General features: G+C 39.4%; 1 protein-coding gene across 1 annotated transcript in view; it reads right to left on the bottom strand.

The window, feature by feature from the left end:
* Positions 1-27,028, bottom strand: part of LOC109112229 (gamma-aminobutyric acid type B receptor subunit 2-like) — a 185,862-nt gene that overhangs the window by 22,507 nt on the left and 136,327 nt on the right. The window contains exon 13 of the mRNA XM_042776923.1: positions 21,524-21,646. Within this exon, the coding sequence (XP_042632857.1) occupies positions 21,524-21,646 (123 nt within the window). The remainder of the gene's footprint in view (positions 1-21,523; positions 21,647-27,028) is intronic.

Genomic DNA, 27,028 nt, shown 5'->3' with positions numbered 1-27,028 from the left:
TTTCCTGAGCCTTCAAAATGGTCTCTCAGTTTGGTTCACTAGGCTACACAATCATGGGGAAGACTGCTAATCTGACAGTTGTCCAGAAGACAATCACTGACACCCTTCACAAGGAGGGCAAGCCACAAACATTCATTTGCCAAAGAAGCTGGCTGTTCACAGAGTGCTGTATCCAAGCATGTTAACAGAAAGTTGAGTGGAAGGAAAAAGTGTGGAAGAAAAAGATGCACAGCCAACAGAGAGAACTGCAGCCTTATGAGGATTGTCAAGCAAAATCGATTCAAGAATTTGAGTGAACTTCACAAGGAATGGAGTGAGGCTGGGGTCAGGCATCAAGAGCCACCACACACAGACGTGTCAAGGAATTTGGCTACAGTTGTCGTATTCCTCTTGTTAAGCCACTCCTAACCCACAGACAACATCAGAGGTGTCTTACCTGGGCTAAGGAGAAGAAGAACTGGACTGTTGCCCAGTGGTCCAAAGTCCTCTTTTCAGATGAGAGCAAGTTTTGTATTTCATTTGGAAACAAAGGTCCTAGAGTCTGGAGGAAGGGTGGAGAAGCTCATAGCCCAAGTTGCTTGAAGTCCAGTGTTAAGTTTCCACAGTCTGTGATGATTTGGGGTGCAATGTAATCATCTGGTGTTGGCCCATTGTGTTTTTTGAAAACCAAAGTCACTGCACCCGTTTACCAAGAAAATTTGGAGCACTTCATGCTCCCTTCTGCTGACCAGCTTTTTGAAGATGCTGATTTCATTTTCCAGCAGGATTTGGCACCTGCCCACACTGCCAAAAGCATCAAAAGTTGGTTAAATGACCATGGTGTTGGTGTGCTTGACCGGCCAGCAAACATACCTGACCTGAACCCCAGAGAGAATCTGTGGGGTATTGTCAAGAGGAAAATGAGAAACAAGAGACCAAAAAATGCAGATGAGCTGAAGGCCACTGTCAAAGAAACCTGGGCTTCTATACCACCTCAGCAGTGCCACAAACTGATCACCTCCATGACACGCCGAATTGAGGCAGTAATTAAAGCAAAAGGAGCCCCTACCAAGTATTGGGTACATATGCAGTAAATGAACATACTTTCCAGGAGGCCAGCAGTTCACTATTTGTTTATTTATTTATTGGTATTATGAGGTATTCTAATTTGTTGAGATTCTAATTTGTTGAATTGGTGGGTTTTTGTTAAATGTGAGCCAAAATCATCACAATTAAAAGAACCAAAGACTTAAACTACTTCAGTCCGTGTGCACTGAATTCATTTAATACACAAGTTTCACAATTTGAGTGAAACTTTGATTACTGAAATAAATGAACTTTTCCACAACATTCTAATTTATTGAAATGCACCTGTATATATGTGTTTGTGTGTGTGTGTGTTTGTGTATTAACATGACAAATGAATTAACATTGACATATATTAATATTAACTATATATTAATGACATTCAAAATTTTGTAGTATTTGGTGCATCCATTTTTGCTTGCTTGTATAATTTATTTATCTGTCCAAATAATTTCAAAATAAACTCAGATTTTTTTAAATTAACTATTAAATTTTTTCTACTTATTTAATAAATATCTATTCCTGACAAAATATATTATCTGTATACTAATGTAGTTGAAAAGTTCTTTCTTTTAATTAAAAAAAAATTATAAATAAAATATTTCCTACATAACAATTAACATACACAATGTAAATAATTAATACCATGTGGTTTTTGGGGATTAATTTTATTAATTTTCCAAATTTCTTCCAAATAAACCTGTTTTTATAAAGATTAAAAATAAATCTTTTTTTAACATGGTCTCAGACTTTCAGACATTAATTATCTAACAATTTCTCTCAAAGACGAATCTAAAAACACAAAAGCTCATTTGGAGTCGTGCGGTAATGACGGACCGCCTGCAGCCCATCATATCGATCCAATCCCTCAGATCGGGATGCAGCACCTGCCTCTCATATCGGCCAAACGACACATTTCATTCTCACAGAGACTCAAGTCTTATGAGAGTAATGAAGAGCTGTTTGTGGCTGAGTTATCTGGCTCAGTAGGTCTGTGCGGTGCCAGCGCTATCGACCCACGCTTCAAATCAGCCTCTCTTTCACACACAGAACCATTTTGGGGGTGTGAGCTTCAACACACAACTTCATATTAGGGCTGGAGAGAGAGAGAAACTGTGCTACAGGGTGTAATACTCAGCGAGAGCATGTTGTGTAAGAAGATTCTTCTCTATAATCATTTTTAGGGCCAATAAAACACAAATATAGCATGTGTTCACATCCAGCTAAGAGACGATGTCAGAAACAAGCCCATCAAATAGGTTAATCAAAAAAGCTGTTCCTGCAAGTGGATCTGAATGGTGCAGTGATCTTGGCACCATTAAAAATACATGCGCTCTCCAAACTAATTCACGAAATCTCAAGCAGACAGCAGACATCACACACAAAGTAGCATCAGCAAATAAAGGGAAAAGCTCAGAACCTCATCCATAATGCTTACTGTCACAAAAAAAAAGTTTTAAAAAAATGTATATCATTGTATTGCAAAATCTTTCATCTGTTCTAAACCTGTATGACTTTATTTCTTCTGCAGAACACAAAGGAAGACATTTAGAATTTTGTATTTTTTTTTTCATCCAAACAGTAAAAATCTGTATGGTACAAAAAAACAACAACATTCAAATCTGGAACAGCATGAGGATAAGTAAATGAAGACAGACTTATATTTGTGGGTAAACTATCCCTTTGCATTGGCTACAGCGTGATATAAATGACGCTGATGTTGCAGAGTTTGCCAAGGCTTTTACCCAAGAACACACTGGGGTCATACAATTTGACAAGCTACAATTGCAAAAGACCGGAAAACTTGCACCGTGTGCACCAAGCGGCACTATCAGATCTGGATCCCAAAAGGAACGAAACCCATTGCAGAGTATAAATTCATTACAGCTGGTCTGATTGCAGGCCAAGTCTGTCGAGATCTCAGAGCTGATGAGCACAGGAGGAGGAACGGGCAGACAGTCTGTGCGATTTCATAAGAGAGCAGACTGATAAAAGGAAAAGACACTCTTTAACACTGAACCTGTAGCATTGTAGTCTATGTATTATATGATTTAAAACATCTTTGCAAAAGCAACCAAATTCAAATCACCCATTGAGCCGCTCTCTAGATAAATGACGGGCCATATCGAGATGGCAGTGCAGAACAAATTACAGTCAGAATCAATACTTGTCAAGCTCTGATGTGATCATTACAGTATGTGTGGGTGCTATGGTACCATTCTCTCCATCCAGCTTCTGATAATGCATGATTAAAAAAAATGACCAAAAAGGACTATGTATCAGAATAAAATCTTCCCCTGATCTAATGTGTGGTTCTCCACAACACACCTGTCCTTCCATGAGTAATTTATTCCCCAACTGTGTTCGCCCTAAATGGAGCAAAGAAAGTGCACCTTTTCTGTTTGTAATTTTCAGTGTGAACACACTACTCTCACTATTTACACTACAAAACGACCTAAAATAGTACATAAGTACGTGAATTGGTATGCACCTTTGATCTACTGGTGATAATGCTCATTTTCGACTACTACTTTTTACTGTGTATGTTCAATTCAATGGCTGTAACAAGGATGGTTACCAGATCATTTTTAAAAGTCATTTAATAGAGATCATTTTATCCTTTGAAATTTGAAGATTTAAACAAAGACTATTGTCTAGTGCATAAATGTCTCAGATGCCACAAAATGTCCTGGGATTTGAATGCAGTCCAATTCTGCTGTGCCACTTTGAGAAAGACCTTGCTGCCAAGTGTTAAGCAAAACGTCCACCTTATTTTAATGTAAGAATGGGCTCAACCATTTTTCACTGTGCGAGACTTCCAATGTCAGCCACTTTCAGTCATTTTAGCTGTATAAAAACAGTCTGTCATGCTTCTTGAGGTTGCAAACTGGCATTTGTTATCCTGTTATTTTATTTTATTATCATAATCATAATCATAAACCCACTGGTTTGTTGTGCAAATTGTTTTACCATTTAATCGACTTCTTTAGTCATGTAATTATTTACATAACACATAGAATTTAGCCTTGCACATACACAAGAAATAGCTTACTTTTGCATTAAAATTTTTTAGAAAGGGTGTCTGAATCAAACTGACAAGACAAATATTTTGTAAATATGAAATCACGTACATGATACATCTAAAAATGTAAGTGACTGTGAACTCATAAAAAGCCTGGGTTACAATATGTTATTAATAGGTGTTTGCTTCAGAGGCCCTTTGAAGCCCTTTGATGTGGCCTTGTTCTGGCCCCATGGAGCTGTGCATGTGAAGGGCATCAAGGGCCAAAGACCTCTTTGATGTCTCCTTTGCCCTGCCCACTTGCTTAACACAAACATCTCTACCAACACACACACACACACACACACACACACACACACACACACACACCACACACACACACACACACACACACACACACAAAGAATTATGCAAGAAAAGAAAGAAAAGACAATTTGGCACTTTAACAAATCATAACAATAGTTCCAAACACCTCTTACATCATGCAAAATCCTAAAAACACAGTCTTTCTTTGTTGTTCTAAAATATCTACAGAGATACAATCTTAATAACAGATTTGGAAGATGAGCAGAGACAAACACTTTCGCTCTCTCTTTCTCTCTCTCACACACACACACACACACACACACACACACACACACACACACACACACACACACACACACACACACACAGGATCCTGATTGGCCCGTCCCATCGCAGCAGTGTGTTGTGGCATGCAGGTTAATGAATGTGCAGATGGCAGTCAGGAGGTGGGCTGCGCCTCCCTCCACTCCATCTCCCCTCTTCTCTCGTTCTTCATGTCTCTTCTTCTCCTTTAACATCTCATTCATCTACTTTATTCCCACCCTGCGGAGCTTCGCAGCTCATTCTGCGATCACCTGCTGCGTATTGCCATTTCATGTGTGAGTGTGTGCATCCTGTAAGCAGAAAGCACAACTGATTTCACAGCTTTCTTAACAAGGGAATCGCCAGGGCGATCACAATAGCGTTATTACTGCTTCCTCACGCAGGGGAGAGCCATAACTGGGGACAAAAGCAGGGTTAAATATGTTCAACGGGCACCTGCAGCGTGGATCGCAGAAGCATGAAATCTCAGGCTAAACATGTCCTGAAGGACAGAGGCTCTGTGCGGGACAGGGCAGGAGGGCGGGGCGAGGAGTGGTGATTAGGAAGGCAGCCATGCATGAGTGTGTCGAGGAGGGCGCAGGGGAGAGAGCAGACTTGTGTATGGACTCCCACGGCCCGCTGCACTAAGTGACTGGTGTAGGGTTTAATAGTGCCATATGGTTTACATCTCCGCTCACACCATGTCTTTCCTCCAGTGCTCATATGCGTATTGATCCTGAGGGCTCTTCTTCCCCTCCTCCTTGCTCTTTCTCTCAAATCTCTTGGTTTCCGGACCGCAGAAAGGATGGTGGCCTCTGCAGCAGACTGATGCTGATAAGAGCAGGAAGCAGAGGCGCTCTGGGCAGAGATGGTAGACGACGTTCCCACCACACTGAGATATCCATCTGTGATGTGCATTGAGTTGACTAGGATTGTTTTTAGGGAATAAACAGGCTGATTGCATACAGTGATTGCTTTAAGTCTAGATGGGTAGCAAAGATTCTTTAAAAATTAAACTACAAATATTTAAAGTTGCACTATGTAATATTGACAATTAGTGGATGAAATGGGTACTGCAGTCCTAATTTAAAATACTGGAGAGAGTTTTTTCTAATGCTCCGTTCTCCTCAGACACAACAATCATTTGAGTTGCCAGATTGAGGACACACAACAGGAATGAGCACAGTTGTCAATGGAAGGCGACGAGCCATGTTGATGAGTTGATTTAGCTGAGTTTTAATATTCGCTGGTCATAGAGTTTTTTTTAGATGGATGCCATTGCTCTTTAGGTGGAATCTGCAATCTCTGAACCAGTTTGTTTGCTTCCATGGATGCAAAATACTGTGTTTTCTTCCAACTGGCATCCAAGGGTGTCAAAATACTACTGTGAAAATTGGTAGTCCGAATCACATAGATCAAAACAAAAACTGACATTCCGACACAGAACACACATTTTAAAGTAGAATAACTGGCTGTAGTATTGTTTTTCAGAGAAACATGTATGTGAACTTAGCATGTTTCCTAAATATCTGCAAACATGTTATCATATTTTTGTGCTTTAGTACAGTCAAAACAAAATTACATAAAGCACCCACTAACAAGAGTGCTGTTGTGAATTTCATCATATGCCATCAATGAAAATAAAAAATAAAAACAGCTGGCATTCAGTCTTACGCAGACCGCTTGGAGATACAGATGCTGTTAGCGCTCATAACATTTAGCCTGCCATTCATAATCTTGTCTCTTGCCTGCCAGCATTTGTAAATACTGCAGTTTTAAGTCTGGTCAATAATTTTCAATATGAACTGTTTAGCATCAGTTTGCGAAGCAGCTTTTGGGAGCAAATAAATTCAACTGATAAGCGACATCTGTGCTTCTCCACTCTGGATAAGCACCAGCCGCCACTGCACACATCTGAGTCTTAAGGCCTCTTAAATGTAATGAACTGTGGGGCACAAAGAAACACACATTCCCCTCACAGCTGCCGACAGATTATGAGTGTGTCTGAGTAGCAAAATTCCATTTTCTGTTTCTTGGTCTGTGCATTGTATAACTAAACTACATTTTTGTATTTTCTGTAAAAAATGTGAGTGGTACAAAACCAGCCACCATGATGCTAGGCTGTTCTATAAGGTTGCTAGGGCATTTCTGTACAGTTGCTAAGGTGTTCTAGATGGTTGCTAGAGTGTCGCTATGCATTTGTTAGGGTGCTTTAGATGGTTTATGATATATATATATATATATATATCATTTTTTTAATTTTTTTAATATATATATATATATATATATTATATATATCACTGTTATTATATACTATTATAGAGTCACACTGCAAAGTGGATGCTAGGATGTTCTAGATGGTTACTAGGGTGTTGCTAAATGTTGCTAGAGCATTGTTATTGAGTTACATTGCTAGGTGGAATCTATAATGTTCTGGATGTTGGTAAGGTGTTGCTATGCAGTTGATAGGGTGTTCTAGATGGTTACTAAGGTGTTGCTAGGGTGTTCCAGATGGTTGCTAAGACATTGTTAGGGTGTTCTGGATGGTTGCTAGGGTGTTTTGAATGCTTGCTATGTGGTTGCTAGGGTAATGTATTTGGTTGCTAGCTAGACAAAAGTCTCTATGACAAGACTCTTCAACTTCGGTACTGGAAGGCCACTGTCCAGCAGAGAGAGTGTTTAGGTCCATAGGAACTTTTGCCTCTTTTATAATCTTCCACATGAAAATCATATGGTCAACCACTTAAAAGCACAACAAACCACAAACGTGAGGTGGGATGAGTTACATGCCAAAGTGTAATACTTAGGGTTAGTGCATAGTGTGCCTTAGCAAGCACCACTTATAATGGTATTTCACTAATAATGTTATTTATATGTTATTTCACATAATTTCAAGGCTACTAATTATGAAGCTCAGACTACAGCCACAAATCAGAGCAATAAAACCTCAAGGTCTGCATCCAAGCCCTGTACATACCTCTTACCCAGACTGCTAAATCCAAAGCACATTTAATCAGAAGATGCAGCAGACAGGATCACAAATCAACCTGACGCGTCCAGTTCATCACCCTGATAGTAGCCAAATAAACCAACACCCACACTTCAACACTACCACTGTTTTTTACAATGACATGATGTATGGGTGAATACATAAGTGTCTCGTTGCAGCATTGCCCTCAAGGGACGGTGGCCACCAGCGACTAAGGCGACTGTGAGCAAAATTTTCTTCTGAAGAGCTGCTGTGACTCAGAAAGGGCAAATCGTATGAGTGCTGCTCTCCGGTTCATGTCACTAACTGTGTGCGTCATTATGCCCAGGTGGGTTGGCACCCAGCCAGCTCCCCTGCCACCGCTGAGGGTTTAATTAGCTGATCCTCAAGGCTGCGGAGTCCCAGATTGCCTCAAGGGATGGGGGAGGATGATCTATGTCACATGCGACGGCATGACGTTGACCAGCCATGACACCGTCGCTCAGATGAGATCTGCCTTGAGCATCACCTCTTCCCTACGGGACGAGGAGAGAAAGGCATCTCCTCAAGGACTCAATGCAGCTGTGAGCCCTGCATCTGTATGCACCCTGCCACCACACTGCTGATGCAGCAAGAAAGATGTGCACACGGGGGAGCAGAATGCAGCTCACACTGCTGCCCTCGCTATGCTAATGAACAGCCAGCCCATTGCCCCATATGCATGTTATCAGAACTCCTTGCCATTATTTTTAGATTTTTTTTTTATTATAAACACATTTACTCAACACTTTCTTAATAGTAGTGCTGAAAGACCCACCTGTGACAATAATTTGTATTTAACAGGCGTATAGTTTTATAACTTCACATCTTTCTGCACCACAGCAAAATAAACTTATTTTCCCAAAGTTGTGAGATTGCAGTCTGAACATGATGATATAATGTAAAGGCAGACTTTTCTTATGGGCTGGCTGCACAATAAACATGAATTGAAACATTATTCATGAATAGATGAGTCAGTTCTTATAATAAATTATTTATCATAAATATGTTTGAATCAGTCTGATGAACCCTTTACTGAATGAACTACAGTAACTGAAATAACCGAAATAACTGAAGTAACTGAAACTGAAATTTATCAGAACAGTTATTGAATAACCATAAAAAAGACTCACCTGTTATTGGTTTGAACCAGTCTGACGAATCTTTCACTGGATGAACTGAATTCATCAGAATGGGTACTGAATTACCATCTGATTCACTTACTGAACCGCAAGTCTTTCAGTCATATTTTACTTGAAATGAAGCAGTTTTGTTCATTTAAGGTCTATAAAGCATGGTTTCATTATCAGAAAATAAGTATTCAAAATCATTATAATTACTAAATTATTAGTAAATTGTAGTTTTTCCAAAATTATTAAAAATATGTTTTTTAAAAAATATTAAACTATAATTAAATTATTTAATATTTTAACACGTTAGTAAATTTGTATTTTATGGATAGTAATTAGTGGGGGGATTGGGATGAATTTGGTATGAATTTACAATGATATTTTTGAAGTGCTATATAAAACTATTAAGGGAATGAAGGAATCAATTTTTTGTATTTTATCTATGGGTTTTACTACAAATATTAATGTGAACCTAGTCACTATACACTATACAAGAACTATGGTAAATACTGCCTGGTAAGAACTGCTAAACAGCAAACATACCCACACACACTCAGAAACATGCATCTGTGTGATGACAAGGCTTAAAAACAGCTGTAGTAGAGGCACATGGAGGACACCGAGATATTGCAGCTGTGTGTTTCTCTCCCCATCTTTCTTTCTATTACATGCCCTCATGTTCGCTCTCAAAACACACACACACACATACACACACACACACACACACACACACACACACACACACACACACACACACAAACACACACACACTAATGGATTTTCTTCTTTGTAAAAAGGGAGCTGTAGAGCTGAGTGTAATGGATCTGGGGCCGTGATTGAGAGTGTCTGTTCAGGACCAGAAGAGAGAGCGAGAAGGAGAGACAGAGTAAGGAGTTCACCATATTCTTCAAGATTGCTGATTTTTTTTCTACACATTTATAGTATGGTAGCAATAAGACAGGAAATGATGGGGAATGGTGAGTACCTGTCTGAGTACTTGAGACGTCTGAATCATGTTTTGCTGTTTTTTTTTCAATGTCTCACGGGGTCATTATTAAATGCCCTGTTACAATAGAATTCTAAACATGAGGCATCATGTTTTGTCTTGTGGGCAAAAATTCACTATACATTTGAAAGACCGTGCATTCCGTTCCATTTAGTTGCATCATGAGTGATCATGCAAAATCCTTGTTTTCATGGTCACTCGTTTTGCTTTAATGTGCTTGAGTACTCGTGCCCATCTCTAGATAACATTGCAAAAAAAATCACTTTCTCAATTAGAATTTTCATCTTATTTTCTACATTTATAAAACAAGTAAATGAGGAGCAAAATAAACCTCACTAAAATTAGTTATATTGGTGCTTGAAAGTACCTTGTTTTAAAATCCAAGATGGCGGTGTGGTCAGACGCAGCTGCTTCTCCAGGTCCCAAAAACAGTGTTTTTATGTCTGTTAGTCTCATTTCCTTGTCTTCGAACAGTCTGACCTTATCGCAAAACCATCAGATAAACACTCTGAAACACATCTATGATCTACAGAGCCTTTTGGAAATCGGCAGTGTGTACAAACAACAGCTTTTGCCGGAGACTTCTGAGAAGCTAAGAGGCCTCTGTCTGCTGCTGAAGCCGAACCCCGAGGCCGCGGCCTCGCCTACTGACGCTACCCGCACAAAAAAGCGACGCTGACAGTGTGAGAGGGGACAGAAGCACGGCAGGCATGGAGGCACATGAGCTAGGCTAAGGGCTAACCCCACTAGACCAGCGATTCCATCACTCATGCTCTCAAACGTTCGCTCTCTGGAAAATAAACTGGACTTAATTCAACTCAGTCAGTCTACACAGCATGAGACAAGGGATTGTTGTGTGTTTGTTTTCACTGAAACATGGCTAAACGACAACTTCCCAGACTCCGCAATTCAGCTACATGGACTTGCCTGCTATCGAGCGGACAGAGACAAAGAACTGCCTGGTAAGTCTCGTGGAGGTGGATTGTGTGTGTACATCAACAAAGAGTGGTGTAATAATGCTGTGGTAGTGAGAAAACTCTGTTCATCACTGTTTGAGTTTATGTTTGTGAAGTGTCGACCGTTCTATCTGCCGCGGGAGTTCACGGCCATTGTTATTGTCACAGTTTACATCGCCCCTTGTGCTAACGCAAAGAACAAACAAATAACCCCGATGGCTTTTTCATAATAGCTGGTGACTTCAACCACGGAAACTTAAAGACAGTTTTGACAAAGTTCTACCAACATGTGAACTTTGTAACAAGGGTAAAAAACACACTGGACTATGTTTACACAACAGAAAAGAACATGTACAAGGCTGTACCCCGCCCCCACCTCGGGTACTCTGACCACATCTCTGTTATGTTAATTCAAGCATTCAGACCACTTCTGAAACTTGCCAAACCGGTTCAAAAAATCATCACAGTTTGGCCAGATGATGCCACCTCAAAACTACAGGAATGCTTTCAGCGCACAGACTGGAACATGTTTAAAGAGGCAGCCACCTACAACAACCTCACAGACCTGCAGGAGTAGACTGAAACTGTGAGTGCTTATATCAAAAAGTGCATTGATGCAAACAGCAAGAGCCAATCTGTCCTGTGGCATCAAAAATGCAAAACAAAACTCACACAAAGCTGCGGGTCCTGATGACATACCTGGACGTGTAGTGAAAGACTGTGCTTCACAGCTGACAGATGTCCTAATAGATATCTTCAACACCTCGCTGAGCCAGGCAATTGTCCCCACGTGTCTCAAATCCACAACCATCATACCGGTAACAAAAAAAATCACCTGTGTCCTGTCTAAATGACTACCGTCCCATAGCGCGGACTCCAATCATGATGAAGTGCTTTGAGAGGTTAGTCATGCACAACATCAAAACCAGTCTCCCCAACACACTTGATCCGCTCCAGTTTGCATACCGTCCAAACCGCTCTACAAACGATGCAATTTCCTCCACCCTCCACCTGGCTCTTACCCACCTAGAAAATAAAGACTCCTACGTCAGAATGCTGTTCATCGACTTCAGCTCAGCATTCAACACAATAATCCCACAACAGCTCATTAATAAACTACAAGTTCCGCTCCACATCATCAAGTTTGTGGATGACACAACTGTGGTAGGTCTCATCAGCAACAGAGATGATTAAACACTACAGAGAGGAAGTGGCACAGCTGGCTGAATGGTGTGGCACTAACAACCTGTCCCTCAATGTGGAGAAGACAAAGGAGGTTGTGATGGACTTCAGGAGAAACTCTGTTGACTACCCCCCACTGACCTTCGACAGCTCGACTGTGGAGTCAGCAGCACTAAATTTATGGGGGTGCACATCACAGAGGATCTCACCTGGACCACCAACACCATGTCACTCTCCAAGAAGGCACAACAGTGCCTACACTTTCTCCGCCGGCTGAAAAGAGCAAGTCTTCCTCCACCCATCCTCACCACATTCTACAGGGGAACCATTGAGAGCGTGCTGACCAGCTGCATCACTGTCTGGTATGGGAACTGTCGTGCAGCAGACCGCAAGACCCTCCAGCGGACAGTGAACATAGCTGCAAAGATCATCGGTGCACCTCTCCCCTCCATCCTGGACATTTTCCTTACACGATGCTCCAGCAAAACCAACAGTATTGTGAAGGACCCCACCCATCCCTCCCACGGTCTCTTCCAGGTACTACCATCAGGAAGACGGTACTGGAGCATCAGAGCCCGCTCCGCTAGACTGCTCAACAGCTTGTTCCCCAAGGCTTTGCGAGCCCTGAACTCAAATTACCCCGCTCTCCTCTGAAACCCCACACAAACCCTCTACCTCCTGAAACATGGACCATTTCCCCTCCTCCACCCCCAAAACACCCCCCCCAACCTTACCACATCACAGAAAAACTGTCTGAAACATTCTTTTTTTGTGCAATTCTCCTCTATGCAAACTAGACAATTTTCGCACAAACATCTGTGTGTACATAATCCCACAAAAGACTCAAATATGTGTTTACATGCTCATGCACTACAAATCATCTTGCAATGATTAAGTGAAGCATTCATATAGTCTATATATTTTTCTTTTTCAGTCTATGTAAAGGTAAACATTTATATATAGTATATTCATATTCAAAATCTGTCATGTAATGGCTGCAAAAAATTCAGCTTTCCCATCACAGGAACAAATTAAATTTTAAAATATATAATTAAATAGAAAACAGTTACTTAAAATTTTAACTTTTTACCATAAAATACTTTTTGATCAAATAAATGCAGCATTGGTGAGCAAAATAAAGTATGCAGTTATCCATTAAATTATACCAAAACTTCTAGGGGTGAACTAAGAAAAACTGGGCTCTGTTTTGCCACAGAGACATCAAGAGTAGCCAAACTGACCTGAATTCACCCTGTCGGCATGTCAGTGTGTAATAAATGGGATTCAGAGAGCTCCAAATCTCTTGAAGTAGCTGCATAAACAACACCATCTTCAGTGGCAGGGGTCTCAGGCCATTAACAATCTGTACATCAGATGTCCCTGACGGACAGCGCTCCTTTTTAAGCACAGGAACCCTTGACACCGTCTTTAATTTAGAAGGCCTCTAATTGGTAAATTGTATCTCACTCATGCTCAATCAGTGGTCGCATAGCAACAGTGAGCAGAGAGACAAGAGTCTGCTTATCCAGACCACATAAATGCAAAAGACAATGGGAAGACAGGATGATTTAAGGGAAATGGAGAGAGAGAGACACTTTCTTGGATCACAAACTGGATTTCATAAAGCTTAGCGGTAAGGCCCAAAGCACATGCATCTAATAGGACCTGCCGCATTAAACAATCAACAATGACACATTCAGGATAATGTTACATACACTCAATAAACTGCCATCAATCATCTCCTGTCTACTACAACTATACATCTTTGGCACAATAAGCAGAGCCTCAACCAGCTCCTGCTGAAATGACTGATGGGCACAGCAGACAATAACCATGTCCACATGATCCAGTTGCTCCTGAAAGCGAGTTTTTCCCCACTGCTCCTCACACATGATCAATGGATTGAGGTGGGTGGCTTTTCAGCCCTAAATGACCCAGTTTGTTTTGTTGAGCCACTGATTCCTGCAAAAATCACAGCCTTTAACATAAAGAGTCTTAAAAGGCCTTTCAGATTACTGAACACACACACTTCTGCAAATGTCCAAACACATCATACACAAAACGGGCTGAGAAGGACACAAATGGACAGATGGCTTTTTATCCCTGCATTACAGGCTCTACTGAGACATTCTTAAACAAAAGTGAATATAAGGATGTTGTTCCAGGCTACATAAAATATATAGCTACATAAATATATAATGTATGTGTTAACCCATTAGAAAAAAGCAGAGAAAACATAAAAAAAGAACTGTCCAGGGGTCATGTCTATGCAAATATAAGCCCCACTGATTTTTGAATTGATTTTCTTTTCTTTTCTTTTGCTTTTCTTATCAAATTCTTGACTTTGATCATATAACAGAAGGATGTGGGTCATTGTGGGGACCAAACCACCAACCAACCACTGATTTCGTGGATATAAGGTCATTATCTCAATAAAAAATGAACAGAAGTATAGTAAATTTTGGGGATGCACTGGGCGCCAGTCATTAATCCTGCAAAAGTGGATCGTTCCCACTGTATAGTCTATAAGATCCCAGCAACTCCATATATAAAGTGTATAAATGTAATCCAGTTGAGCATCCAAACAACAGTCACATGGCGGTCTCCAGACTTATCTATGAGAAAACTGGATTTGAACACAATTAATAATAAGAGGTCCATTTCTCAATACAGCTAAATGAACAGTGTACTATACTTTTTACTTTCATACAATTTTGGTATTTGAGCCATGCCACTTAAAGTCTACATGGGTCTCATGTAAAATGTGGTTCATAAAAGCAAAACCAACCACTGATTTCGTGGATATAAAAATTCACAGCAAAGATGAACAGAAGTAGTCACATGTCCCACAAAAGACCTGGGGACTATTCATTAGATCCTGCCAGCAAAGTGGATTTTCCTCCCACTGTACAGTCAGAAGCGTATACAGCACACTCAGACTGAGTCTAAATCTCTATAATGGAAGCACTTTTAGACCAATTATTTCCTGCTCCTTCAAGGTTCCTCTAAAAATAAGCATTTGCACATGAACAGATGGGGGATCACTGTCTGCCTGTTCTCAGTCTGACACAGAGCGTGAGAAAACTGGAATTTTGAACACTTAAGACAATTTGACAGAGTGAGGCCCACTTTCACTACCAAAGCAGTTTTATCCATCATTCATGTAAATGAGTTCCTGTGTTTAGAAACTGGACACAAGATGGGCATATCAATTTATCCATCATCCTATTTTTGATGGATTACTGCTGCTGCCATGATTGATAGAAAATGTACACAAACATCTCTTTTAAAATAGTATTCATCTGCTTTTTCTCTCTGAGCAGGAATGGCTCACCCATTAATTAAAGCGGTTAATAGAGGTGACATTTGTGAATAAGGTGCTATAATGAGCCTAATTTACATAGAAAGCAGGTATGTTTGTGGAAAAAAAAAATTACAATGACTTAATTGAAATATTCACAATGCAGCAATATTTCAGCACATTTTGCAGCTGGATAAACTGTATTGTGGATGGTAATTGAATAAGAAGTGAGTTTTTGCATTGGAATATTGCAGAAAAAAAAGCAAATGTTTTGTGAATTCACCCTCAGAGTAAAAGTATTTTATTCTTTTAGATTTCAAGAATAGGAGCATATTAATCTACTCATTTTTGCATTTAGTTTGTTCAAGATACACTGAACATCTTACACAAATTCTACATACTTTGCATGCCATCATGTGTGTGTATGTCTAGGTACCTGTCATTGCAGCGCCTGTCCAAAGCCTTTCCCTGTATTTTTGTCTTGGGGATCAGCAGTGACAGCGCTGGTTTATGGGTGTCAGAAACCTTGGCTGTTGCCATGGCAATGCCACACTGCAATACTGTGTGCAGGCATACTGCACTTGCTGCAGCATCGACACAAGAACAGGGCCGAGAACGGTGAGTGTTGCAGGAGAAACCTGCTGAATTCTAATCAGCCCCCTCCACAGTTTGTCCTTCATCAGACCAGAGAAACACTTAGGATCTACATTAAACTTGTGCTCTCCAATCTATCTCTATTCTAGAACACATACCAATATCCACAAGGAGAAACATTTTGTTTTGCAAGCTACCATTATTTATGCTCTGAAAATCTCATTTTCTTTGATCCTTCTGTTTGTGGGTAGTTGACAAACATGTCAATGAACTAATATTTTTTTCAACATTTTAGGATCAGTTCTACAGATATTTAGTTGTTTCATAAATCTATGGATTTATGTGATTTGTTAATGTTGAAGTGTAAAGAAGTGTATATCCTCACTAAGGCTACATTTATTTGATCATAAACATAGTAAAACAGTAAAATTGTAAAATATTATTACTATTGAAAATAACGGTTTTGTATTTTAATATATTTTAAAATCTAATTCATTCCTGTGATGGTAAAGCTGAATTTTCAGCATCATTAGTTTCACATGATCCATCAGAAATCATTCTAAAATGCTGGTTTGCTGCTCAAGAAACATTCATTATTATCAATGATGAAAACAGCTGTGCTGCATTTTTTTTCAAGATTCTTTGATGAATAGAAAGTAAAAATATTTTAAATACAATTTAAAATTTTTACATTACTTTTTTAATAGATTCTTAAACAATTTTTTTATGGTACTTGAACAGTAAATCATTTTGAGAATATAGTGTGAGAAATTTCTTTTTTAAAAGGTTCAAATATTAACACGCAGTCTCTAAGGTCCTAGAAATACTATAAAATTTATGAATTACTGTTTAAAAAAGTTCTGGAAGAAATAAAGCATGGGCAATGTCTGTACATTCAACCCTCATACACTTTGAAAAGAAACAGGTATAAAACTTTAAAAGTCCTCTGCATGGTCTTCTTTTTTACTACGCCAGTTCATACAGGGGGCAATGGCCCAGCTTTTTATTTTTAAGAGTTTTTTTTTTTTCAAAAACTTTCACAAAGTCTGCAAATTTGAGTTCAGAATATTGATCAGACGAAGCTGAAATGGAGCCTGTTTCAGCAGAGCAGTTTGTGAATCTCTAAACACATCAATACTGTCCGCTGCGCTCAGATCTGTTTATGTTCTTCTGTTTCAAGTTCCTGACAGACTGTCCACTGTAATTTGCCTCCAGCCTCACAGATATTACTTAATTTTAAATAAGCACATACTCAGTGTTTCCAAAGCCAAATGTTATGTAGCGATTCTTCATAATCAAATTAGCTATAAAGTTGCAATGGCACTGACAGAGATTCACTGTTAACGGGTTGCCAAATTGCTGTAACTGCTGTTTCTAATAGTTGTGCCCACTTAACTCTCAAAACAATATCAGGCCACAAATCATTTGAGATTCACTGTCCCCCACCAGTCACTGCTTAATATTGCCATCAAGACCACTAACTTCAATCACTGAAAATTAATGACTTTTAAACTCCACTTAAATGGCTTGCTTTTAGCCCAAATACATTGTAAAAATACAACCATTCTCAACCTTTTACTCTGAGAAATGCTTATGGTTGAAATACACTACATATACAGTAGGAGGGATGGGGCAATTTTGGTATTTGAGCCATGCCACTTAAACCCTGCCAGCAAAGTGGATCTTACCCAAAATATAATGTCACTCAAATAAAAAAAAAAACAGAAGAAAACAAGGTCATAAAACACAATAAAAAATGAACACACTATTCATAACATCCCCTAAAAGCAAATCTGACCCTATTCATTAGATCCCCTGCCAGCAAAGTGGATCTTTCCCACTGTACAGTCAGAGCAGATCCCAGCACACTCCAGACCTGAGTCTAAATCACTCTATAATGGAAGCACATGTTTAGACCAATTATTTCCTGTATTAAGGTTCCTCTAAAAATAAGCATTTGCACATGAAAAGACCTGGGGACTCATGGCTGTCTGCCTGTTCTCAGTCTGACACAGAGAGTGAGAAAACTGGGATTTGAACACTTAAGACAATTTGACAGATGGCTCACTTTCACTCAGGAAGACAAAGCAGAAAGTGAGCAGTAATACCAGAGAGTGACTTATTTCATGTAAATGAGTTCCTGTGTTTAGAAACTGGACACAAGATGGGCATATCATTTTATCCATCATATTTTGATGGATTACTGCTGCCATGATTGATAGAAAATGTACACAAACATCTCTTTTAAATAGTATTCATCTGCTTTCTCTGAGCAGGAATGGCTCACCATTAATTAAAGCGGGTAAATAGAGGTGACATTTGTGAATAAGGTGCTATAATGAGCCTAATTTACATAGAAAGCAGGTATGTTTGTGGAAAAAAAAAAATGACAATGACTTAATTGAAATATTCACAATGCAGCAATATTTCAGCACATTTTGCAGCTGGATAAACTGTATTGTGGATGGTAATTGAATAATAAGTGAGTTTTTGCATTGGAATATTGCAGAAAAAAAATGCAAATGTTTTGTGAATTCACCCTCAGAGTAAAAGTATTTTATTGTTTAGATTTCAAGAATAGGAGCATATTAATCTACTCATTTTTGCATTTAGTTTGTTCAAGATACACTGAACATCTTACACAAATTCTACATACTTTGCATGCCATCATGTGTGTGTATGTCTAGGTACCTGTCATTGCAGCGCCTGTCCAAAGCCTTTCCCTGTATTTTTGGTCTTGGGGATCAGCAGTGACAGCGCTGGTTTTATGGGTGTCAGAAACCTTGGCTGTTTGCCATGGCAATGCCACACTGCAATACTGTGTGCAGGCATACTGCACTTGCTGCAGCATCGACACAAGAACAGGGCCGAGAACGGTGAGTGTTGCAGGAGAAACCTGCTGAATTCTAATCAGCCCCTCCACAGTTTGTCCTTCATCAGACCAGAGAAACACTTAGGATCTACATTAAACTTGTGCTCCCAATCTATCTCTATTCTAGAACACATACCAATATCCACAAGGAGAAACATTTTGTTTTGCAAGCTACCATAATTTATGCTCTGAAAATCTCATTTTCTTTGATCCTTCTGTTTGTGGGTAGTGGACAAACATGTCAATGAAATAATATTTTTTTCAACGTTTTAGGATCAGTTCTACAGATATTTAGTTGTTTCATAAATCTATGGATTTATGTGATTTGTTAATGTTGAAAGAATTGTCTTTTGCTCACTAAGGCTACATTTATTTGATCATAAACATAGTAAAAAAAATGTAAATTATTCCTGTGATGGTACAGCTGAATTTTCAGCAGTCATTACTCCAGTTAAGTGTCACATGACAGTCATTACTCCAGTTAAGTGTCACATGACATCATACTAGTTTTCACATGATCCATCAGAAATCATTCTAAAATGCTGTTCTGCATCTCAAGAAAAATACACTATTATCAATAATAAATAAAAATATTTTAAATAGAAATAGAAATAAATGTATTTACTGTTACTTTTGATAAAAAAAATCATAAAACAATTTTTTATATAAAATGTGAGAAAACATAAATCAAAATTACAAATATAACACGAAAAATCCATTATTAAAAACACAAATACTACAATAACACTTTAAAGTCTCTATTTACTGTTCAACCACCCTCATACACTTTGAAAAGAACTGCTGTACATGTCAACCACCCTCATACACTTTGAAAAGAAACAGGTATAAAACTTTAAAAGTCCTCTGCATGTTCTTCTTTTTTATTACGCCAGTGCCATACGCAGGGCATATGGCCCAGCTTTTATTTTTAAAATGTTTTTTTTTTTTAACTTTCTACAAATGTCTCCAAAGTTTGAGTTCTTAATATGGATCAGACGAAGCTGAAATGGAGCCTGTTTTCAGCAGAGCAGTTTGTGAATCTCTAAACACATCAATACTGTCCGCTGCGCTCAGATCTGTTTATGTTCTTCTGTTTCAAGTTCCTGACAGACTGTCCACTGTAATTGTCTCCAGCCTCACAGATATTACTTAATTTTAAATAAGCACATACTCAGTGTTTCCAAAGCCAAATGTTATGTAGCGATTCTTCATAATCAAATTAGCTATAAAGTTGCAATGGCACTGACAGAGATTCAACAGTTAACAGGTTGCCAAATTGCTGTACTGCTGGTTTCTAATAGTTGTGCCCACTTAACTCAACAATATCAGGCCACAAATCATTTGAGGTTCACTGTCCCCACCAGTCACTGCTTAATATTGCCATCAGACCACTAACTTTCACTGAAAATTAATGACTTTTAAACTCCACTTAAATGGCTTGCTTTAAGCCCAAATACATGGTAAAATACAACCATTCTCAACCATTTTACCTCTGAGAAATGCTTATGGGTTGAAATACACTACATATACAGTAGAGGATGGGGAAGAGGAGGAAGGAGAAGCTTGTCTAAACACCCTAGAGTGAAGGGAAAGTTAATGGGCCCTTTCCTAGCACCAATCAATCTGCGCTAATCTCCCTGCCAAGAGTTCTCCAGAGAGACAGCGGCCATGATTCCATCGGTGTGATGGCAAAGTCCACTCAGCCACATCGCCTATTAGTTGCTAGATGTTTTTCTCTCTAACACACTAAGTACAGGGATCATACACCTCAAGAAGAGACAGACAGATGAAATGGACAGTTGGATGTCGCTGAAAACATGCCTTTAAAGGGATAGTTCACCAAAAAATGAAATTTTTGCCCTTCCTTTGAAAGTGAAGTGTCTGTCCTTCCTTTGAAAGTCCAGGTAACCAAAATGAAATCCATTTGAATCAAGTAGCTTAATCCAAATTTTGTGAGATTTAATTTAGGTAATTTTTATAATTATAAACTCACATGCATAAACCACATCAAATACGGTTAACATGGAAGTTTAAAATGAAAATGTAAAATGCTCTTTCATATAAATTAATTTTACAATACATTTATGACCTTTTTGTATTTATAAAGTTCTGGTTACCTGGAATTTAATTTGAGGGACAGACAGCTATCAGGTTTCATTAAAATACCTTAATTTGATATTCAAACATTAACCAAAATCACATGGGTCTGGATCGACATGAAGGTGAGGAAATGATGACAGAATTAAAATTTTTTGGTGAACTTATTGCTTTAAGTAAAAAACACTATAGTGCACAACTATGTACTGTACTACACAATCAGGTCTGACATTGTCCATTTTACCTTTGCTTCCAGCTCAACACATCCAATCATTTGCGACAGCGTCTGACTAAATTCCATGAATGCACATGACTAAAGCAAGCAGACGTTCCAAATGTCCGGCCTATTTTGAAGCCCTGCTCAATCACACACTTCCCCCTCTGTGTGTCAGCACGGGACAGGCTCGTCCAAGTGTCTTTTTTCCAAGCAATTGTGCCAATGTCCCACATTCCAGCTGGCCTGTGTCCCCAACCGCCATGGATGTGGGGGCGGTGCAGGACGTCTCACTTCCTGAACCAAAAATAATGCACACGGTAATAAAACCTTGGCCACTACGTACTCCCCAATGATCCCAGCTCCCTGTGACTATGATTTAATTGGGATTGATTAACCATTATGACCCGGTCGAGGAATTCCGCTGAATCGTTACATACAACATTAATAATAAGCAATCAGACTCGCCTCCAAGCTGTACTCTTCCACAGTTCTCTTCAGGGGATCCACGATCTGCCAGCATATGAGGATGCACAAATCAATCAGCAACATCCCACCCACAATGATAAAGAGCTTCTGGTCCTTGATAATCTGGAAGAGAAAAAAAAGAACAGCAATGGATGAGGTGATTAAAGGATGAGAATGAGGCCGAGATGGGCAGGAACCATCAACGGACTGTTTGCTCAATTCAAACGCATGATCTTCTCTTGCATTCTGAACCTTTGTGGATGAAAGCCCTGCTCCTGTCTGATCTTTTTCTCTTTTCTTCTATTTAACAGTGGTTGACCTGAACAGAATCCAAATCAAAGGAAAGGTCAACACGAGGAGGCCTGCATATATTCTAGAGGAATCAGACGGTGGAAACGGACAAATTCTTCAGTGATTCAGAATAGAAACACTAACTCGTTTTGATCTGATGTCTTTTGATGGCTTACCAATGGGCAAAACCTTGCGTCGTGGAAAACAAGGAGGTGGTGAGTTACTCTGTTACCATTGAGCATCATGCTGAATTCTGTCAGAACAGATGCTCTTTATCTACAATAAAACAGAGGTTGATGGTTTCATTACATGGCGAGAGGTTTGCCGTATGACCACTGAACTTCATTTTATTGCACAAAATCTCCTTTCATCTCAGCAAACGGAAGGTGATGATGGATCAAAAAAAGCGAATAGCAGTCCTAAAATCCCCCCTCTACACTTTACAGCTACAAATATCCCCTGAACTTAAGGCAGAGGTTATTTGCACTAAGTGCAAATAACGACAGATGCTATTTACAGTAATTAAAATTAGCAACATTTTCTTTGCCCAAATGCTATTTATACTCAGTGTAAATAGTGGCAGATACTCTTTGCACCTCAGCATATTGGGATGAGGACCCATCAAATGTGGGTTGTTCATGTCGAAATGTAAATTAAATTTCCTGTCTCTTCATACCACTCTACCAGAGTGGTTTCTTTTGTCAGTCTGTCTGGCCCAACCAGGCAATGGTGGGTGGAGTTAGTGTAAATAGCTCCTGCCAACAAGATGGACTTATTGTACTTACAATTTGCACAAAAATAATTGTAAACAACTCACTGTCTAGTCAGAGGTGCAAACATTGCAAAAATAATAGTAATGGTTTCCCAAAAACTAATTTTCACCCGTTTGCCATTGGTAATACCACACCAAAAACAAGCCATTGGCAGAGCCATTAGCTGACATGACAGACCAATTAAAGGGACAGTTCACCCAAAAATGTAAATTCAGTCATCATTTTCTCATCCTCCTCATGTCATTCCAAACCTCAATTACGTTCTTTTTTCTGCAGAACACAAAAGAAGATATGCTCAAAACTGTCTCAGTGTTTTTTCAATGAAACTTCTCGGTTACGTATGGTAACCCTCGTTCTCTGAAGGATCCCTGAAGGTCCTGGTGCATCTGCAGTAACACCATAGCATGTAAGGCGGAAGCAGTTTCCCCGCAAGCCATATAGGCACTGCCGGTTAGACCAGACGAATGCCTACAGGCCCGGGAAGGAAGCACCAGGTCTCCCCGCCAGCAGGAGGCAGACTTAGGACACAATTGCGTTGCTACTGCCCGCTCCACTGGGGGAATCACCGAATACCCCTTCCCTGCACCGCCGTCGAGGGTGGTGAGGGTGGAGGAGCCCACCGGCCAGTTTCTTGCAGGCCCACTGGATACCGCTGGTACGCACTTTGAAGAGGGCTCAGCGCGTTCTGTGGGTTGCTCCACTGGATCGGAGGTGCAAGAGGAGTGATGGTCCCCAGAGGGTTGGTTCCCTGCAGGGTTTGCCACCACTGTAATCCTTAAACCACCCGCGTTACTGCTGGAAGTGGTTCTCGTCTGTCGGCCGCCAGAACGAGCCCCAGATCATGGCAGTGGCAACGGGACTCTGCCCCCTGAAGGTAGCAGAGCCTGGTTCACAGCTCCCGCAGTGGGAACATGACTCATCCACGAAGGACACCTCAGCGTGCTTGATGCCCAGACACGTGAGGCAGTGATCGTGACCATCACCTGTTGCCAGGTAACGACCACACCCAGAAACGCACGGGTGAAAAGAACATCCTTATAAGGACGATCCGTCGTCCTTACAAAGACGCACCCATGAAGCTCTTTTAGAGAATCTTTAGGGATATGCTCTTTTAGTGCTGAGGCGCAGAGGGGAATTGTCCGCTTGCAACACGACAGGGGGTAGTGCAGTCTGAAGTGCGCAACGCACTCGACTTGGGAACGACCGCCGCTGAAGCACCATCTTGCCAACACACAAAGCTTCCGAGAGCGTGCTGAACTCGTAGTTCACAGCTAAACACAGTTTAAGCAGAACGATACTAACGCTCAGCTCCGAAGCGAAAAGCTGGTATGCATTGCACCTGCTACCTTATTATGCTCACGCTGTGGCAGCTGGATGCAATAATTGCATGCCAATGTGCATTGGCTCGTTTTGTTTACATTCAAAGTAGATTGGTCTATCGAAGCGATATCCCAATTCGTCGGTCAACGACATGACGTCAAGAGTGACTGACTGAAAAGCAACTCAATGGGGTCCACTGTTGTTTTAAACCACACTGACTTTCATTATATGAAAAAAAATGTTTTGTTTCTTATAATTTCCTTTTTGTGTTTTGCAGAATAAAGTCATACAGGTTTGGAACGACATGAGACTTAATTATAGACATCTATGTACATTAAACTGGGAAGAATGACACACTTCACCTTTAATGTTGCTAATTAACAACACTATGTACATTAAACTGGGAACACAATTCACCTTAAATTATTTGATTTGATTTGATTTATTTGCCTATTGTCTCCTGATGGAAAATTTATCTTGGGCAGGGATAACAGATGCACACAATTCACATAAATATCCCACTTTAAACCCACACCCCTTATTGTTCTATTATGAGTGGTTCAAATGAAAATTTAAACCTATTCAGTCTACAGTTTGGTAACCCCAATAGCTTCCAATCCAATAACATTTTTAGCTCTGCTTAATCTTTTGTATTCACAGTTCAAATTGCTCACCATTTGTACAAGATTATTGCTGCAGGTCTACAAGAGCATGTGGTGCATTAGTGTCAGATTGTGTTTGTGCTCAGTCTAAGTTATGCAGGCCATCATGTGCTTGTGTCTGATTGAATTTTACAGATGCACACATCTTTGATGCCATCTATTTGTGACACTGTGTGTTCCATAATGTAGTCAGAGTCTTTGAATGATGCATGATGCATGATGCAGTATGCGGGTGCGCATGCAGGATTTTACCATACAATAATGAATATAACTGTGTATATATGCTGTAAAAATGAGAAATCAGACTGATAGACCAAAGAAATTCAAGGCTCAAAGGGATAGTTCATTCAAAAATATGTGCGAACTCACCATCAAGTCTTTCAAGATTCAAAAAGTATTTGTAAAAGCACTGTAAAATTAAAAAAATAAAAAATAAACTCCATTTGACCTATGCACTGTATACCAAGTCTGAAGTCATATGATAGCTTTGAGTGACAAATAGTTATTTACTAAATGTCTAGACATCTATTGAGAGAAGTAACATTGTCCGATTCATGAAAGAATCATTCTTTAGTATCAAATCTTTTTAATGAATCAACTGACCTGGCTCACAAAACCTCTCTGAATGATTCATTCTCAAGTCAGTTCACTAACTCAATAAGAGCTCTCTGGAGAGGAAGATTAATAATGACCTACATTTTTCTTCACATGAGTTCAGAAGACTTGCACACAATTCATATAAATACTGCTTTTAAAGCATTTTTTTTCATGTTATTTATTTTTTCATATATTTTTGCCTTTTTTTCAGTTCATATTTAATGTAATTGCAAGGAAGGGAGCGACCAGGAAGGTTTTCAGATTTTATACACTTTGACCTTGAACTGTTTTTGTCCATGTGATGAAAGTCAATGGGGTCCAAAACAACAATGGACAACCTTGGTTTTGAGGCAATGATGACAGAATTATAGTTTTTGGCTGAACTATCCCTTTAAGACTAATAATCTGTGGTCCAACTCTTTTTACAGAAGATAAATACATCTTCATTCAACTAAAATCTGCACAAGAGAAACAACTAAACAAGGATTGTATATTCTTTGTATAGTTTTGCATGCGTGTTTGAGTGTGTATCTGCTCCATCTCCCTTTGTTCCTATCTCAGATTTAAATCTAGCAGAGGCAGATGTACGACCCATCGAGGTGACTGACATAGCCCTTGCTGAGCCCCGAGGCAAGAAGAGACTGTTACAGACCCCATCGGACTGCCGGACCTGCATTGAACGGCAGCTGATTTGAGACGGACTGTCTGCGGAGTCACATACTGAGACTGCTTCTCAGCTTAATAATGAGATGGCACACCCACATACACACTCACAAAACACAGTCCTGACAGCAGCCATCGCTTTAGAGTGCCAAAGTCCAGCAGTCCATCACTGTGTGGAGCTGGAGTCAGCTCACTGCCAGCTTCTTCCACACTGAAGTGCCAGAGGGAGTTAAAGCCCCGAACCTGGGCATTACCTGTCTATGAATTTATTTATATGTAGCTGGTTCAGTTAAGAACTGCTAATTGAGTGTGAAAGTGCAACTGAAGAGAAGACACCATCACATAGAATTGCTTAATGATCACTTGGAGTGTTTAGTTATCTCAAAACTTTTATACTTAATAAACAAGCTTTAACAAAAATACAAGTTTTGCATTTCAGCATTTAAAAACCTTTTGCCTGGTTTACTTACATTGTAAATATGTCTTAAAAAGCTGGAAAAAAAGCTAAAGCTGTTTTCGTTGATAAATCAGATATAAAATAAAATATAAATTTACCTTAGAAATAAAAAAATAAAACAAATTGGGTTGAAAAAAAAAAAAAAAATCAATAAAAAATTAATTAATTAATTAAAGATACTGTACATAGAAATATTAAAATAAATAAATAAAAACAAATAAAGCCAATAAAAATGACAAACGCATATAACAAAATGACTAAAATCTTACAAAAATGAAAAAATAAATAAATAAATAAAATAATATAAAAACAAATTCAAAATATTAATAAATACTATAAAATTACATCGTATTGAACCTGGAAGATTACTTTGAATTTATGGCTAGTTCTCTGCAACAATGTTTATCACCCTCTGTCTTACTTTCTCTTTCTGTGTATGTTTCTCTTGATCTCATCCTACTGATTCTGACTGCAGCAGTGGAAGTAGGCTGCTAGCTCTAAAAATAAAGATGGCCAGCCATGGCTAGCCATCCTTTACAGCACTGCCACATTCTTACACTGCACTGAAAAACAAGAGCACTGAGAGAAAGAGCGTATGAAAGGAGGTCAGTGTGCATGCTTGAATCTGTTGTGTTAAAGAGCTGCATGATGCGCTTGTGTGTAGCTTCCCACTGCACTATTCCCCATAGCAGTGCGGTGCTTTTTCTTGTGGAGGAAATTCACACACAGACTTTTGAAGTCT

This window comes from Cyprinus carpio, chromosome A19, assembly GCF_018340385.1.
Source record: "Cyprinus carpio isolate SPL01 chromosome A19, ASM1834038v1, whole genome shotgun sequence".
In the NCBI taxonomy this organism is placed as follows: Eukaryota; Metazoa; Chordata; class Actinopteri; order Cypriniformes; family Cyprinidae; genus Cyprinus; species Cyprinus carpio.
This window is presented reverse-complemented; position numbering and strand designations above follow the sequence as displayed.